This window comes from Phyllostomus discolor, chromosome 13 (assembly GCF_004126475.2).
Source record: "Phyllostomus discolor isolate MPI-MPIP mPhyDis1 chromosome 13, mPhyDis1.pri.v3, whole genome shotgun sequence".
NCBI classification, from domain to species: Eukaryota; Metazoa; Chordata; class Mammalia; order Chiroptera; family Phyllostomidae; genus Phyllostomus; species Phyllostomus discolor.
Window position 1 is genome coordinate 62,002,705 of NC_040915.2, and position 15,807 is coordinate 62,018,511.

Genomic DNA, 15,807 nt, shown 5'->3' on the forward strand with positions numbered 1-15,807 from the left:
AAAGCCTGTCTCGGGCAAGAGCACAGTATACTCCCCAGGCTAGAGGGATGTCACCTGGAAACATACCCCAGCCTGGTGACAGGCGGTCACCGTCCCCCTAGAGTACCTTCTCTGGTGAGGAGCTCCTTTTTGAACAGTTGGCAATACTTCAACCCCACGTAAAGCTCATCCTGAGGTTCAGGAAGTTGGCTCCAGTGCTTGGGAATGGAGGCCCTGTCAGGATGGGCTCTTCCCCACCTCCTGGGCCCAAGTGTGTAGCAGGAGGAAGCTGCACTTCCTACAGGTTTGCCAGATGAGTTCCGTTCTCAGCGCATCGGCTCCCCGGTGCAGTGGATAGGACCTCTCCGGGCCACCAACTTTGCCTCCACACATCACAGCTTCCACCTGAACACGCTCCTCTCCTGCCTGCTGCAGGTTTTGCACCAGCAAACTCATACCACAGACCTCCCTGCCGGCACCGCCCTGTGGCCCATCTGCGACTCCCTGTGGTTCTGTCCTCCCCCAGCCGGCTGGGCAGATTGTGGAGACATCTGGGTCTTTTCTGTTCCTCGGGGCCTTGCCCAGAGCCTGCTCTTACTGGCACCCTGTCATGGGTGGGAGGGGAGCAGAGAGGCAGTGTGAGCTACTTGATGGGAGGAAAGGGTGGGGAGAGGGGTGGGAAGCATCAGTTGCTTTGGGTTCTCTCTTCTGATACCTTTGGGGTGTGGGGTGAGACCAGTGGGAGTTGCTGCCTGCTCCTGAGGGCCATGCGTGTGACCTTCCTCGCCATCTCTTGGGGCCTGGGCGCTCCTGAGGAAACACCCCCATGTGACACCATGCACTTGCACTGCAGGGTGGCAAAGCCCATTGTTGACCCTGGTGGGTCACTTCCAATGGGACAGGGTGGCTACAACCCTCCGTTGTCTTCTCCCCCTGCTCCTGAGGGTGTGCTGTGAGAACACTCTGGGCCCCCCACTTCCTGTCTCTGCTAGCACCTTTCAGGCCAGGCTAGCAGTTCTGTAGGCTCGATGTTTCCGGGGGAGAAGACACCAAAAATGCTCCCCTGGCCCCACATCTTCATTGTGTCCCAAGCTTGCTGGTGCTGTCTCCCCACCCAGAGCCATAGCTTTACAAGAGACCTCTGGTCCACAGGGGAGGAGGGAAGGCTCTTTGGAGCTCTGCAGAGCATGGGGTGGGTAGACGCTGGCCATGGAAGGGATCCTGAAAGCTGGGTAGCTACCTGGCCCTGCCACAGCGGCCTTGGGGCCCAGCCTGGCATTTGTGGCCACACTTCCTACCACCTCCTGCCCCTGGGCCTTGGCAGCCTAGGCTCAAAGGCTCTGCATCCATGCTTTTACTTGGCTTGTTGCTCATCCCTTTCTGCTTGCAAAACCCTCACCTTTGGAAGTTGACCACTGGGAAGCCATCCAGGCCGGAACTGATCAGCTTGGGCTCTAGGCTCCCATGATTTGGTCTCATGGTGGTCTGTGGGTGTCAGGGCACCCACAGCTTCCCTGGTACTCACCTGGCACCAGGCTAGGCACATGGATGGTCACTCCACCCACACTACGGTTTCCAGATAGCAGTGGGGTGGGGGTGGGGGGTCTGGGACAGGTATGGGCCCTGCCTTTGACACCAGAGCTTGCTGTCAACAGTGAGATGGCCACTTTGGTGCACATGCAGGGGACTGGTTCTGCGGGAGAATAGGCTGGGACAAGCCTTGTCCTTCAGGCAGTCGGGACAGCCATATATGAAATTCGACTGTTTTGGGTGGTACACAGATGGGGGTGGGTAGAGATCTGAATCATTCAGGAGTTGGAGGCATCGTCCACTGGTGTTCACAGGAATTTGGGAGCCAAAAGCCAAGGGAGGGGAAAGAAAGTGATAGAGCTTGAGGTGCCTGTCCATGAACTCGATCCAGCTAGGGTGCTTCCACTCTGGGATCTGTGCCTCTGAAAGCTGGGAGCGGGGCTGCTGAGCAGTCACTGCAGCCATATGGGCTACTGCTGGCCTCTGTTGATAGCCAGTGGGGGGCCCTCCTTGGCAGGGCCCTGCCCCACCCCCACCCTACCCTACCGCATTAGGAGGGCACTGCTGAGGTCAGGGCCATGCCCAGGAGGAACTTCCCATAAGTGGTCTGGCCTGTTTACTTGTCTCCAAGAAGTGTTTGCATTTGGATCCCATGGGTGTGAATTCTTCCAGTCTACCCAATTGTTTCCCGCCTCAGACCTCCCTCCTGTGCTAGCGTGACTCAGTGAGAGGCCCTAACCTCAGAAGCCCCCTTCCCTGCTCCTTCCCATTCCACCCTCCACCAGCCTGTCCTGGACCGGCGTCTGGCTCAGCCAGCCTGGCGATGTCCTTAGCCTTGGGCCTTTTGGTGGCCCTTGTTCCAAGCCTCCTCCTCCAGTCCCACCTTCCTGGCTAATAGGCCTCCACATAACTAAAGAAAGACACCACTTCCTCTCTCCTCAGTATCTGCATGCAGCCTGCTTCCCCAGAGAAGGCAGTACCCCTCTCCCTGCTCAGGGCCTCTTGCCAGCTCTTAAATCCTCAGAACACGTGCTCATCTTTACAGGGACCTAGCTGCTCCCACCTCCCTTATTCCACCTGAAGGCTTGCCCACCTTACCCTGAGGCCCCATAGGCCCTGGGGTTGAACCTGCCATCCCCCGAGTCACCAGGCACCCGTCTACTTTCCAGTCCCAGAGTTACTCTTCTCCTTGGTCCCCCCAGGCCCTGTTCCTCTCGGTCTTGTGCCCCTTCCTCCTTCCCTGCTGCCACTGCTCTGCTCTGTGCTGTCACCCCCTGCCCTCCTGATGCAGGACTTCTCAAGTCTCCCGCCCTGAGCACACTCTCCAGACCTTTCCTTTGGTAATCCAGCAGCCTTTTCGAGCAGAATCACTCCCAGGCTCCCCAGACCCTTTTCAGCCCCTGACAAGGATTGCGGGGTCTCCGGACTGGAGCTCTCCCAGCTGCCTCCTTTGCTTTTACCCCCACATTCTATGGGAGCTTGTGACTGGGCCATTCTACCTCCCTGGCATCTCTCCAGTCCATCCCTACCGGGATGATCTGCCTGGGCCTCGGCTAGACCGAGTGTACCCACAGGCCTCGAGCATCCTGTTCCTGATCGGTTCACTGCAGGCTTTGCACCGAGTGCTCAGAAAGAGCTGACCACCCAGCTTGGCACTACAGGGATTCAGGGAGTGGGGGGCGAGGGATGGAGTGTAGCAGAGGCAGGGTTGCGGCCTTGACTAGGGTAGTTAGTCTATGGGACACTCTCCCTGGCCGCTTCCGAGTCCCTGGGGATAAAGGGGGGGATTTGGTGCGTCGCGCCGTTGTGCCCCAGCCGCCTTCCCGCCCGGGGTCTGGCTGCACAGTGAGTTCGCACAGGCGGCTTCTCCAGAAGATGGGTGTCTGGGGAGGGAAGGAAAATACACTGGGACTGGGGATTCCTCCGTAAAGCCCCTGCGGCCCCACCCTCCCCCGACGCTCCTCGGGCCCTCTCCAAGTTCTCCCCAAGTTTGAGAGTGGCAGCGTGGGGGCGGGGGCCACACAGAGGGGCGGTGGCGCGGCCGGAGGGTGGGGTCTGGCGCGCGGGGCGGGCGCTGCCGCCTGGCCGGCCGCGGCTGGCCCCGGATCAGGGAGCCGATGTGGAATTTCCTGCCCGGCCCGGCGCCCCTCCTGCCGCCCCCCGCCCGGCCGCGCACTCCGCTTCCGGCCGCTCTCGCTGCGGCCGCACCCGTGCCCGCGCCCGCATGGAGGGCGCAGGGCCCCGGGGGGCCGGGCCGGCGCGGCGCCCGGGAGCCAGGGGACCGCCGCCGCTGCTGCTGTCGCTGCCGCTGCTGCTGCTGTGGCTGCTGCCCGACCCAGGGGCGCCTGAGGAGCTGAACCCGCGCGGCCGCAACGTGTGCCGTGCGCCTGGGTAGGAGCCCGGCCTGGCTGGGGGAGGGGGCCGAAGAGGACTCTCGGGGCCAGGGGAGAGGGGTTGCCCCGCCTTGGGGGGGTGGACACCCCGGACCTCCCTCTGCCAAAAGCACAGGCCCCTTCAACCACCCTCGCCGACGCCGGCTCCGCTCCAGGCCGAGACTGGGCGCCGGGCCACGACGGAGCATCCGAGGATAATCCGGACGAGAAGTTCAGCAGAGGAAAGAACGGAGTGTAGTGGGCGCCGGGAGGGGTGACACACAGTGTCGAGATTTCGGGCCTAGAAACAGAGACCCTAAGGCCGGGTTGTGAAGGGCGTAGGGAGATTTTGGGAAAAGGCATTCCACGCGGATGGAATGGTATGTGCAAAGGCCCGGAGCAAGAGTGACTCCGGTTGAGAGGGAGGATGAGGGCTCAGGGGAGATGGAGCTGCGCCGTAGAGAGGCAGGGGCCGGAGAGGGCTTAAGGCAGTCGAGACACGGAAGCACAGACTTGTTTCTTAGAAAGAGCGGGCGCGGTTGCCAGAAGGGTAGTGATCAAAGTGGGCGCCGAGGAGCCTGCGCTCAGAGTGAACTAGAAGCGGGAATTGAAAGGACAACGACGAGCTCTGGGGTCGGGAGGATGTGGAACCCCCGGGCGGGGATACTAGGATATCACAAGGAGCCGCTGGCGAAGCCAGTGTGGGACAGGCAGGAGACAGGCCCGCCGGAGGGCAGCAGGTCCAGGACCTTGCACGGAGGGCGAAGATCAAAGGACAGGATGCTAGGATTCGGCGCTGGGGTCTCAGGACCTGGTCCGCCAGTCAGAGGCCACGGCGAGGTCAAGGACATCTCCGCGCAGGGGCAAGGAGCTGGCGTGTGTGGGTGCCTTGACGCGTGTTGGGAGGCGCCGCGGGGGCGAGAAGCTGGAGAGGCGGCCGCGGGGCTCGGGGCTAAGTCCCGCCTGGGCGCCCTCGGCCGCAGGGCCCTGGGAGGCCGCGTCCGGGGGCTCAGCCGTCGCCCCAGACAAGGGGCTGTGAGGGGGCCGCGCGGGGTTTCCGAGCTTGGATCCCGAGGCGCGGAGACCCCTCCCCGCTGCGAGCCCCGCCTCCGGGGCGGGGGCCGGCCTGGCCCGCCATCTGCTTCGCATCGACGCCGACACAGCCTCCCGGGCCTCCTCGGCCCCAGGAATGCAGCGGCGGTGGCGGGCGGGGTCCTGCCTGAAGAGGGGGAGGGCGCGATCGCCGCGGGCCCTGCCTATCTGCCTCAGCCGTTCTCCCCCTTGGGGTCGGTGCTGGGGGGATCCAGTGGCAGCCTGGAGTTGGAAGCCTGAGCCTTCCCGCTCTCCGTTGCGGAGACCTCCCTGAGAGGCGGCCTTCTCTAGTAGCCAAGAGCCAGGGTCTGGATTTCGGAAGCATTTGCTACCTCTCTTTACCTGTGTGGCCCTGATCAAATCGCTTAACCTCTCTGGGCCCATTTCCGTGTCTGTCAAACGTGATTGCTGATGGTCCCACCTCATGGGAATGACAGCAGCTTTGACCACTGCCCACTGGGGCGTAGGGTCTCTTTTATTATCCTACCAAGACTCCCACCAGCAGTTCCTTTTTCCCAGAGGCGGGATGATCAGGGGAGGCGAGCAAACAGCCAGTAAAACCCCGTGCATCTTGTGTGTGCCAGGCCTATAGCTGGTGCAGGGGTACAACGGGGACCACGAACACCTCCATCCCGGTGGTGGAGGAGGCTTACAGCAAGTCATCTGGCACCTCGCATGTGCTAGGGAGGAGGTGTTCAGCTGGGGAGCCCTGTTTCCCTTAGGGTGATCTGGGAGACCCCCTGAGAGGTGATGAGTGAGCAGAGGCGGGCAGGAGAGGAGGCTGAGCCCTGTGGTATGGAGTGGGGGAGGCCCTGAGTGCAGAGGGCCTTCTCTAAGGACCCTGGGAGCTGGGCAGAGCCTGGGGGGGGGGGGTGGAAGAGAGGCCAAAGCGAGAAGGGCTGACCACAGGGTGTCTGCCCAGTGCTCTGAGGATGTGGGCTTTGTCTGAGGGCCATGGAAACTAAAAGGGGCTTCCCTCCAAGGAGGGGTGGGAACTGACAAGGGTCGGCTATCACATGGCATAGGAACTGGGGGCAGGAGGGCAGAAGGGGGGACCAGTCAGGGAGTCAGGAGAAATCTGGGAGAGTCAGGTGCTGTGAGAGTGCAGAGTCAGGGACACCACGGGGGATTCAGCCTCCCGGCCTGGGATGGAGGAGGCTAAGGGTTCCGTGTTGGGAGGAGGGCCCCCTGGAGGGCTGGGAGGCATTGTCAGCATCTTGATCCACCAGGAGAGGAGAGAGAGAGGCTGGGCAGAAACCAGAGAAGGGATGTCCAGGGGGCAGAAGAGAGTCGGCCGGCCTGGGAGCCTGGAGCCTGGAGCCTGCTGTGTATGGGCTGGAGAGTGGACTACAGTCCCGGCTGAGCCCTTAGTTTGTGCCAAATGCTCGAGACAGCTGGTTTAACTCCTGCCAAACTCAGGGGCTTTGTTCTACAGATAAGGAGCCTAAAGCTCGGAGAAGTTCTGTGCCCAAGGTCACAGCAAGTGGCAGATGCAGGCATCAGATCCACTTTACTGGGGCCCTAAACCAGGCTCCTAACCTCAGAATCACATAGCCAGGCAGAAGGTCCTCAGTGACCATCCCAGCAGGCTGCCTGGAAAGGCTGCCTGCAGGAGGACAGCTGCAGAGGCTCTCCTCCCAGAGAGGTGGGTTCAGAACTGGCAGAAAAGGCGGAGGGTGATGGGCCTCCAAGCCTGGATCTACCTTCAGATGGGCACCAGGGTCCCTGGGGCAGGCAGGGGTGGGAGGGGGCGGAACGGGGAGGAGCAGGTGCGGGCAATGGGAGGGCGGGAAAGGCCGGGCCCTCTTCGTGTTCCTGTGGCAGGTTTCTAGTTCTACTTGTGGAAAATAGGCTGGGCCTCTTTCCTCCACTTTGAGATTTTAATGGGTCCTGTTCCCCAGTTCCCACATCTTTGGCCTGAAGGAGAATCAAGGTCTTCTGGTTGGGTGGGGCCCTGAGGCCCTACCCGGGCTGTGCTGAAGTCCTCAAGCTGGGAAGTGGCTGGGGGCACCTTTTGAGGAGCACGATGTGGAACAGCTGCAGCCCTTCCCTGCCCAGCCTGCCCCCTCCCGCAGGGTCCTAAGGCCCCTCCCATCACCTTCCCACCACCACATCCAGGTTCAGAGCCTTCAGAAGCAGCACACCCCTTTCCTCTAAAGTGTGAACGGCTGCTATGTGCTTTTAGGGTTTGGCTGAAGTTCTTCTAGGTCTGATGGGACCCTACAAACTGCCTGAGCGTCTATTCCTCCTCAGCCTTCTTTGCCCCAAAATGCGGGCACGCCCCATTTCAGCCCGTGTGCACCCTCTCCAGTGGTCAGGCTTCATTCCGCACGCAGGGCCTCCAGATCTCTGGGCCCACACCCCCCACGAGCCCAGGGTTTTGGGTGCTGTGCTACCCTCAAATGTGACAGTTGCAGTTATTCTCCCTCTACTGAGGTGATATGTACCTTGTAAAGCCAGATAAAATTAAACAAGATTTTTAAAAAACATTAAGTAGATGCTTTAATATCTCCTTCCTTCAGGTCAAGTCTTGCCCTGGTGCTCCAGAGACCTCCGTTGCACCTTCCTCACTCTTGTAGAGGACTCCCGGGTGTGCCCTGTCCCTCTAGAAGTCCCCTCCACTGAGAGGACTCCTCACTGTATCTGCACCCACCTCACCCAGAGGCTGCACATCTGCCTTGGCCCTTGATCGCAACTGCTCGCTCATCCAGGAAGCCATGCTCCAGCAGGTCCCAGATGCTCAGGGACCTCTCCCCAGCCCCTGCCTCACTGCTGCCCCTTCCTAAGACACATAGGTTCCCTTCCTTTCAGGCCTGGTGGGTGCGGGAGGAGGTACAGAGAGTTAGATGGGAGGCTCCTTGTAGAGAGGACTGGGAAGTTCTTTTTAGGTCTGTTGGTGGTATGCCCCCTGTCACCTTCACCTGCCAACGTCAGATGGTGGAGGGCTGGAATTCGTGTCTTATTCACTGGGATTCTCCCAAACTGGCAACCTATACCAGTACCTGGCTTCCATGCACAGCAGGGCTCCGATAACCACCTCCCCAAGGCAGAGTGGAGGTTGCCCGGAAGCCCCATCAAGGGCAAGGGTTGGGGCTTAGTCTCCTCTCTCTGCCTGCAGCTCCCAGGAACCCACGTGCTGCGCGGGCTGGAGGCAGAAGGGGGATGAGTGTGGGATCGGTGAGTGGGACATCCCGGGGACCTGGGCAGTGGGTAGGGGTACGAAGAGGCGGGGGTAGTGTGGGGGCGGGACGCGTGGCAGCTCGGGCCCCTCTTGTCCGCAGCGGTGTGCGAAGGCAACTCCACGTGCTCGGAGAACGAGGTGTGCGTGAGGCCTGGCGAGTGCCGCTGCCGCCATGGCTACTTCGGTGCCAACTGCGACACCAGTGAGCGCTGATCTCAGCGGCGGGTGCTGGGCAGTGGGGCTGGATGCTGGGGAGGTGGGCGGAGCCTGCGAATGAGGCGGGGTCTGATCCTGGAACAGCATTCAGCTTAAGAGGGGGGTTCCCAGAAGCTGCTGGACGGGGCGCAGGAGAACTGCTGGTTGGGGGCGGCTGTGCGGGGGATCGCGGACAGGTTCAGGATGGTTCGGCTCTCCCGCGAGTGGCCGGGCCTCCTACTCTCCCCGCTGTCCCCCGTAGAGTGCCCGCGCCAGTTCTGGGGACCCGACTGCAAGGAGCTGTGTATCTGCCACCCACACGGGCAATGTGAGGACGTGACCGGCCAGTGTACGTGTCACGCGCGGCGCTGGGGAGCACGCTGCGAGCATGCGTGCCAGTGCCAGCACGGAATATGCCACCCGCGGAGCGGCGCGTGTCGCTGCGAGCCTGGCTGGTGGGGCGCTCAGTGTTCCAGCGCGTGCTACTGCAGCGCCACGTCCCGCTGCGACCCGCAGACTGGCGCGTGCCTGTGCCACGCAGGCTGGTGGGGCCGTAGTTGCAACAATCAGTGTGCCTGCAACGGGTCGCCGTGCGAGCAACAGAGCGGCCGCTGCCAGTGCCGCGAGCCAACGTTCGGCGCGCGCTGCGAACGCTACTGTCAATGCTCACACGGCCGCTGCCACCCTGTGGACGGCACGTGCACCTGCGAGCCGGGCTTCCGCGGCAAGTACTGCCGGGAGCCGTGCCCTGCCGGCTTCTACGGCCTGGGCTGTCGCCGCCGGTAAGTGCAGACCCTCGGCCCGGGAGGTGGGAGGAGAAGAGGCAGGCCGCCAAAGCGGAAGGGGGGTAGGTGGCTCCGGGCCCAGCCTAGCCTCCCCCCCTCTCTCTTCTGTAGGTGCGGTCAGTGCAAGGGCCTGCAGCCATGCAAAGTGGCGGATGGCCGCTGCGTGACCTGCGAACCTGGCTGGAATGGCACCAAGTGCGACCAGCTGTGCACCACCGGCTTCTACGGCGAAGGCTGCAGCCACCGCTGCCCGCCCTGTCGCGACGGGCACGCCTGCAACCACGTCACTGGCAAGTGCACGCGCTGCAACGCGGGCTGGATCGGCGACAGGTGAGCAGCCTGTGCTGGAATCCGTCCCAGCCCCACAGCCCCGCCTCCCCCGATGAGGTCACTATCGGGTTGGGCTTGTTTGCCCCCATTTCCGCTGACGCCTCTTCCCCGCGTTTCGAGGTGCGAGACCAAGTGCAGCAATGGCACTTACGGCGAGGACTGCGCCTTCGTGTGCGCCGACTGCGGCAGCGGCCACTGTGACTTCCAGTCGGGGCGTTGCCTGTGCAGCCCTGGCGTCCACGGGCCTCAGTGAGTGCTCGGGGACCTAAAGGGTGTTGAGGGGTATGAGCCTGGCACAGGGCTCCAGCCAGACCCCAGGTGTTTCTGTGTCGTTTGGCCCGAGGCCTGACACATCAGTTTTGGTTCCCTTACCTTAGCTAGGGGATGCCCACAGGCTCCTGGTGTGGAGCAGTCGGTGACCCTGAACTAGTGTAGAGCGAGCAGGGACCTCTACTGACAGCCAAGAGTCTGATCTGGCAGCTCCTCTTCGTACCCACACGAGTTAGCATCAGAAATGGGCACTACAGCCAGGTGACCACTGGCCACCCCCAGGCCCCCTCCCGCTGGTGTGCACACACATTCATTTATAAAATACCAGTGGCTGAGTGTGTGCCCAGAGGTGGAGACGATTATCATTTCCTAAAGAATGGGCTGCAGGACCGAGGTTGGCTGGCCACCGGGGCGAGGGCCGGAGGCATCGCGGAGGGTTGCTGTGGCCCTCCCTGAACCTCTGTCTCCGCAGCTGTAACCTGACGTGCCCGCCGGGGCTTCATGGCGTGGACTGCGCCCAGGCCTGCAACTGCCACGAGGACTCCTGCGACCCAGTCACCGGTGCCTGTCGCCTGGGTGAGTTGGTGAGCGGGGCTCTGGTTGGGGGGGGTCGGGGGGGGGGGCAGGGTTCTGGCGCCCTCGCTGATTCTAATGCCTTACAGAGACCAATCAGCGTAAGGGCGTGATGGGCGCGGGCGCGCTGCTCGCTCTGCTCCTGGGTCTGCTGCTCTCCCTGCTCGGCTGTTGCTGCGCCTGCCGCGGCAAGGATCCTGCGCGCAGGTGAGGCTCGACGCCACCCGGCTCTCTCCTGGGCTCTGGACGCACCCTGTACTGGTGCTGGGGAACCTTTCTCCACCAACCCCACCCTCTGGCTGGGGCCCAGGTCCCCACCTCCTTCCCGCCCCGCCCAGCCCTGCCCCTGGAGCGTGACCCTGCCCTCTTTTTAGCTCAGCCCTCCCCTTTTCTGTTTCGGCTCCCAACGAGGTCGAAACTACTTCTCCAAGCCCCGCCCAGACCCGCCCCTTTACTCAGGCCCCGCCCCCCACAGGGAGCTCTCTCTTGGGAGGAAGAAGGCTCCGCAGCGACTCTGCGGGCGCTTCAGCCGCATCAGCATGAAGTTGCCCCGGATCCCGCTCCGCAGGCAGAAGCTACCCAAGGTCGTAGGTAAAGATGCTGACACAGGTTCACTGGGGGAACCCCTCAAGCATGAGGCTGCTGGGAAGTGGGCGTGAAGGTGCCCGTGTGAGGAAATGCGGGGGGGCCTTTGAATGGATGTTGGTGTAGGTCAGGGGAGGTGGGGAGGTGGACTGGAGGGAAGGAAAAAGGGGATGCTGACTCCCGAGAACCCAAGGAAGAAGGTAGGAGGCCTAGGCGCGGGGGCGTGTGGGGGAGGCCTTGGGCGCTGATTCTGTGTGAGTGATTGCATTTGGGGTGCAGTGCGGGGGTGTAGACATCTGGGTTGGGCAGGCCCCCCACCTGGTAGGTGTATGGGCTAAGGCCTTGTGCATTCACCTGGAGTTGCAGGTGAACTGCGGGGTACATGTGAAAGGGAATTGTTGACACCAGGAGAAGATCAGCCCACCCCCCCAGCCTGGACCCCCTGCAGTGCCCTGGGTCCTTCCTGAAAAGCGGGCAGGTGGGCCCCTGGCGCCCCCACCCTACCAAGGACCCCGGGGGTGGGTGGAAATGCCGCATCTCACCATCTGCACTGACACACACCAGGGTGCACTCTTTCCCATCACTTTTTTAAATTGTTGTCCAAGTCGTTTTCTGCCCTTTTCCCCCCATCCTTTTTTTTTTATTATTGTTTTTTATTGTTGTTCATCCCATCGTTTTCAAAGATGAGGGGAAGGGGGAGACTCAGACTTCTGGAAGGTAAAGATGGAGACAACTGAGAAACGCGCTGGCCCACCCAGCAGAGTGGGATCTTTGGCCACAGGTGTAGGGGCTGGACTCCACATCCCATCTGTAAACTAGGGAAAAGGCCAACCAGCCTGTGGGGTTCTCCCATGGTGGGGTCTGCATCTGTGCAGGCCCTGGGGGCCAAGCCTGGGGGTACAGCTCACTGAGATGGGCTAAGCTAAAGCTGGCCCTGCATGTTTGGGCTCAGAGATGCCCCCAAACTCCCTGGACCCGCTGAGGCAGGGTCTACAGCATGGCTTGGAGTCTCTGGCAGCCTGCCCCAGTCAGCTGTTCTCTCCAGCCTTGTCTCTCTTCCCAGCACTCCAGCCCCGCCTTCTTCAGCTTCCCGGCTGCACACACTGGTTCTGCACCTTTGAGTACGCTCACTTTCCCCTGGTCACCGCTACCCATTCTCTGATCCTGGCCTCGTGTCACTCTGCCTGTTGAATTGTGTGCAGTCTTAGGGTAGGGCTGGTGCTCCATCATTTGTGGCAGAAGGACTCCGAAGGGCACAGGCTGGGGCAGAGCAGGGCCCCTGGCAACTGTGCCTCCCTTCTTCCCCAGTGGCCCATCACGACCTGGATAACACACTCAACTGCAGCTTCCTGGAGCCCCCATCAGGGCTGGAGCAGCCATCCCCATCGTGGTCCTCCCGGGCCTCCTTCTCCTCCTTCGACACCACCGACGAAGGGCCTGTGTACTGTGTGCCCCACGAAGGTGAGCACTACTCCGCTGGAGCCTCGCTCCAGACCCGTGAAGTGTCCCAGCTTAAGAGAGCTGTGCCCTGGGGTAGAGGCAGCATGGAGAGGAAGGGTGTGGTGATGATGCTGTTAACTGGGGGCTGGACTCACAGCTGAGGCAGCAGAGCAGGGCTCTGTGCTGCACAGCACTGGACTGGGGTGAGGTCTGGGGAGGTGGACGGGCTCTCCTTTCTCTAACCACAGCCCAGGTTCATTTCTGGGGGAGACCAGGCAGAGAGGAGGTTCTGAGTCTGAGGAGGACGTAGCAGAGGCGGGCAGAGCTGGCGGGAGGTGAGGTCTACAGGATACGGGCGAACATCTTTGCCTGAAACTTGAGCTTACCAGCAGCAGGAAGGAGCCTGACCTGCTTAGATTCTGGCTTCTTTTCTCCCCTGACCAACCGCCTGGGTGATCTTGGGGGCCTTTTTTTTAAAAAAAAGATTTTATTTATTTTAGAGAAAACAGGAAAGGGAGAGAGAAAGAGAGGGAGAGAAACATCAGTGGGTTGCCTCGCACACACCACCAAAGGGAGACTCGGCCCACAACCCAGGCACGTGCCCTGAGTGGGAACTGACCCCGGGAAGGATAATGAATCCCCTTGCAGGTGTTGAAGGGTTACATTTGATGATAGTGGCCTCCAGGCTGGGGGTGTGGTGGGGGAGGGGTTCAAGGCCAGGCTGAAGTTGCAGCTTTAGCTGGGAACGGGCTCTTCACCTCCCAGCACTCAGCCACAGCTCTAGGGCTAAGAGCTAGATTTGTGGTTAGTGCTATAAACGTGCCACGCATGTTTGGATGCCAGGGCGACTACGCACCAGCGAGGGTAGAGAGGGAGGAGGAGGGAAGGTGAAGATTTGCGCCTGGAGGCTGGACGCCTGAGGCTTTTTCTGGTGGCCATGACCGCCTCCAATCTTCCTTTGTCAGAGGCGGCAACGGAGAGCCGAGACCGGGAAGTCGCCAGCCCCCCTGCCGAGGCGCAAGGACAGTCCCCTGCGCCGGTGACCACGCCAGCGCCCTCCGAGGAGGCGGCGCCCCTCCCCGCATCCTCTGACAGCGAGAGGTCCGCATCTAGTGTGGAGGGGCCTGGCGGGGCTCTGTACGCACGCGTGGCTCGGCGCGAGGCCCGGCCGGCCCGGGTCCGGGGAGAAGCTGGTGGCCTGTCGCTCTCGCCATCTCCCGAGCGCAGGAAACCACCGCCACCGGACCCCGCCACCAAGCCCAAGGTGTCTTGGATACATGGGAAGCACGGCGCCGCTGGCGCTGTTCCTGCGCCTTCACCACCACCCCTGGGCCTCGAGGTGGCGCCCAGCCCAAGCAAGAGGAAACGGACGCCAAGCGACACATCTGCAAGGCCAGAGGAGCCCGGCAGCCCTCGGACCCGCAACCCGACTCTACGGCCCCCAGGGCTGGCCGAAGAGGAGCCAGCCCTCCTCGCGCCCTCGCCACCCCGGGCTCGGGCTCGGGGCCGCGGGTCTGGCCTCTCGGACCCCATGGACATTAACGGTCCCCCGCGCAGCGCGCCTGAGGCCGCCTCCATGCTGGCTGCGGAGCTGCGCGACAAGACTCGTAGCCTGGGCCGCGCCGAGGGAACCCTGGGCGCACAGGGTCCCCGGGAGAAACCGGCACCGCCGCAGAAGGCCAAGCGCTCTGTGCTGTCCGCCTCCCCGGCCCCCGCGCCTGAGGCCCCAGGGCCCGAAAAGGTGGCAGATGGCGCACCCGTGCCGGACACCCCCCGGAAGAAGACCCCCATCCAGAAGCCACCGCGCAAGAAGAGCCGGGAAGCAGCGGGCGAGCTGGGCAGGGTGGGCGCGCCCACCCTGTAGAAGGCGGCGGCCCGGCCACGCCCACAGCCTCACCCGGCTTCGCAGCGCTGCTTGCCACCTCTCGTTCCGCGCCCTCCCGGCGTCCCCGCAGTGGCCTGGGCTCGACAGCCTCGCTGGGTGGGGCCTAGGCCAGAAGGGTACGGAGGGAGACTGCATCTCATTAGCTCAGGCCCCAGCGGCGGCTCCCATTCGTCAAGGCCTGACTGGCGCTTAGCTGGCGACTCCCTTTGCATTGGCCAAATTATGTAGGGCTCCGGCCAGCCCGGGTCTCAAAGGCCAGGACTAGGCGGTTCTACCTAGAGACCACCTCTTACAAGTGTGCACTTGTCTGGGCCTGCCCTCTCATTGGCTGAGGCCAGAAGCACTTCTGCCCCGTTTGTCTCTCGTTGCCAGGGCCTGGTGCCTATGGCTGGAGTCTCCTTTCCTTGACCTCAAGCCCAGGCTGTTTCCACTGGTGGGGCTTCAGGGCATCTGGTTGACCTGAGCATGGGGAGGAGGACTGGTCTCTGCTCCTCAGGCGTCTCAGCACCCTGGGTTCAGTCTTTCCCCCCTCCCCCTCCCTGCCACCCCTGCCCCAGCCTTCCCAGCCCTGGCCCCTCAGCTGTCAGCTGGTTTTGATGGCCTCCCGCCATGCCACACACTGGTGGGAATCCGAGGGGCACTCCAGTATCTTGAGGAGACATATTTATAGGCCCCCTGCAGGACTGCTCCCACCTCATCTGGGTGCCCCAGGATGGGCTCCACCCGGCAGGGGCTCAGCCAAAGCTTTCTTAATAAAGTGCCTTTTTCCCTCTGTGCTCTGACTACTTCCTGCCCGCGGAGCCTCGGACAAGGATGTCCCCCTTAAATTGCATGTGCTCTCTTCCAGGTGGTACTCACACCCCCAGGATCCCGCAGCCCAAGTGGAGCCTGGGAGCCCAGGTGTGGGTCTCCTGGGGCCACATTGGAAGAGGGTTATGTCCCCCTGCCCATTATTTGTTTATCAAGTTAATATCCCTCCTACCTTGGCCCGCCCTGTCCTAGGGTCAGAACAAATCAGGTGGAGCCCCTTGACTATAAGAGCGGGTGTGTGGGGCTGCATCTGACCCGTGCTGTCCCACTGCTCACTGTTGTTACACTCGGGGGCTCTGAGCTGTTTGGTGCGGCTAGGTCAGGTCAGAGGCTGGGGCTGGGGGCAGTGGGCCACGAGCACCACCTCCAGCTGGGCCTCATCTGGCACAAACACGACGGTCTGGCACTGCATAGAGCCCTGCTGTCCGATTCAATAGGCTCCTTGTCCTCAGCCGGAAACTCACCCACCCCCCTGGTCCACGGGTGGTGGAGGGAAAGGGAGGGAAGCTGGCCTGGCCCAGAGCCCTTGCTGGCCTCAAAGGCAGCCCCCTCCTCTGGCCTGGCCTCTCTGACCACTTGTCTCCCAGAGTCTCCACTGCTTCTGGCTCAGGCAGGCCTTCCAGGTGACTTTCCTGAGCTGTAGAGCCTTATTTTCCTGTGGCTCCCACCGTCCTCCATCCATCTTGGCTCCTCCTGTCTTCCTGCCTCTTCCCCATCTTTTGATGCCCAGCGATTCTGATCAGGAGATTCTGCCAGGATCCACCAATCATGTCCCGCCCC

General features: G+C 62.2%; 1 protein-coding gene across 1 annotated transcript; it reads left to right on the forward strand.

Annotated features, from left to right (window-relative positions):
- The first annotated feature begins 3,649 nt into the window (after positions 1 to 3,649).
- Positions 3,650 to 14,991, forward strand: SCARF2 (scavenger receptor class F member 2). The gene is made up of 11 exons (XM_028528351.2): positions 3,650 to 3,900; positions 8,092 to 8,150; positions 8,255 to 8,356; positions 8,612 to 9,131; positions 9,246 to 9,464; positions 9,585 to 9,713; positions 10,207 to 10,310; positions 10,397 to 10,514; positions 10,783 to 10,898; positions 12,201 to 12,353; positions 13,298 to 14,991. Exons 1-11 carry the CDS (start codon positions 3,734 to 3,736, stop codon positions 14,194 to 14,196), a joined length of 2,586 nt encoding a protein of 861 aa, XP_028384152.1. The 5' UTR covers positions 3,650 to 3,733; the 3' UTR covers positions 14,197 to 14,991.
- Positions 14,992 to 15,807: the final 816 nt, after the last annotated feature.

Bases quoted from the DNA above. Each gene is read 5' to 3' on its own strand.
- SCARF2 (XM_028528351.2), top strand. From the start codon at position 3,734: ATGGAGGGCGCAGGGCCCCGGGGGGCCGGGCCGGCGCGGCGCCCGGGA. The intron at 8,151-8,254 runs GTGAGTGGGACA...TCTTGTCCGCAG, and splicing joins GGGGGATGAGTGTGGGATCG to CGGTGTGCGAAGGCAACTCC. The intron at 10,515-10,782 runs GTGAGGCTCGAC...CGCCCCCCACAG, and splicing joins GGCAAGGATCCTGCGCGCAG to GGAGCTCTCTCTTGGGAGGA.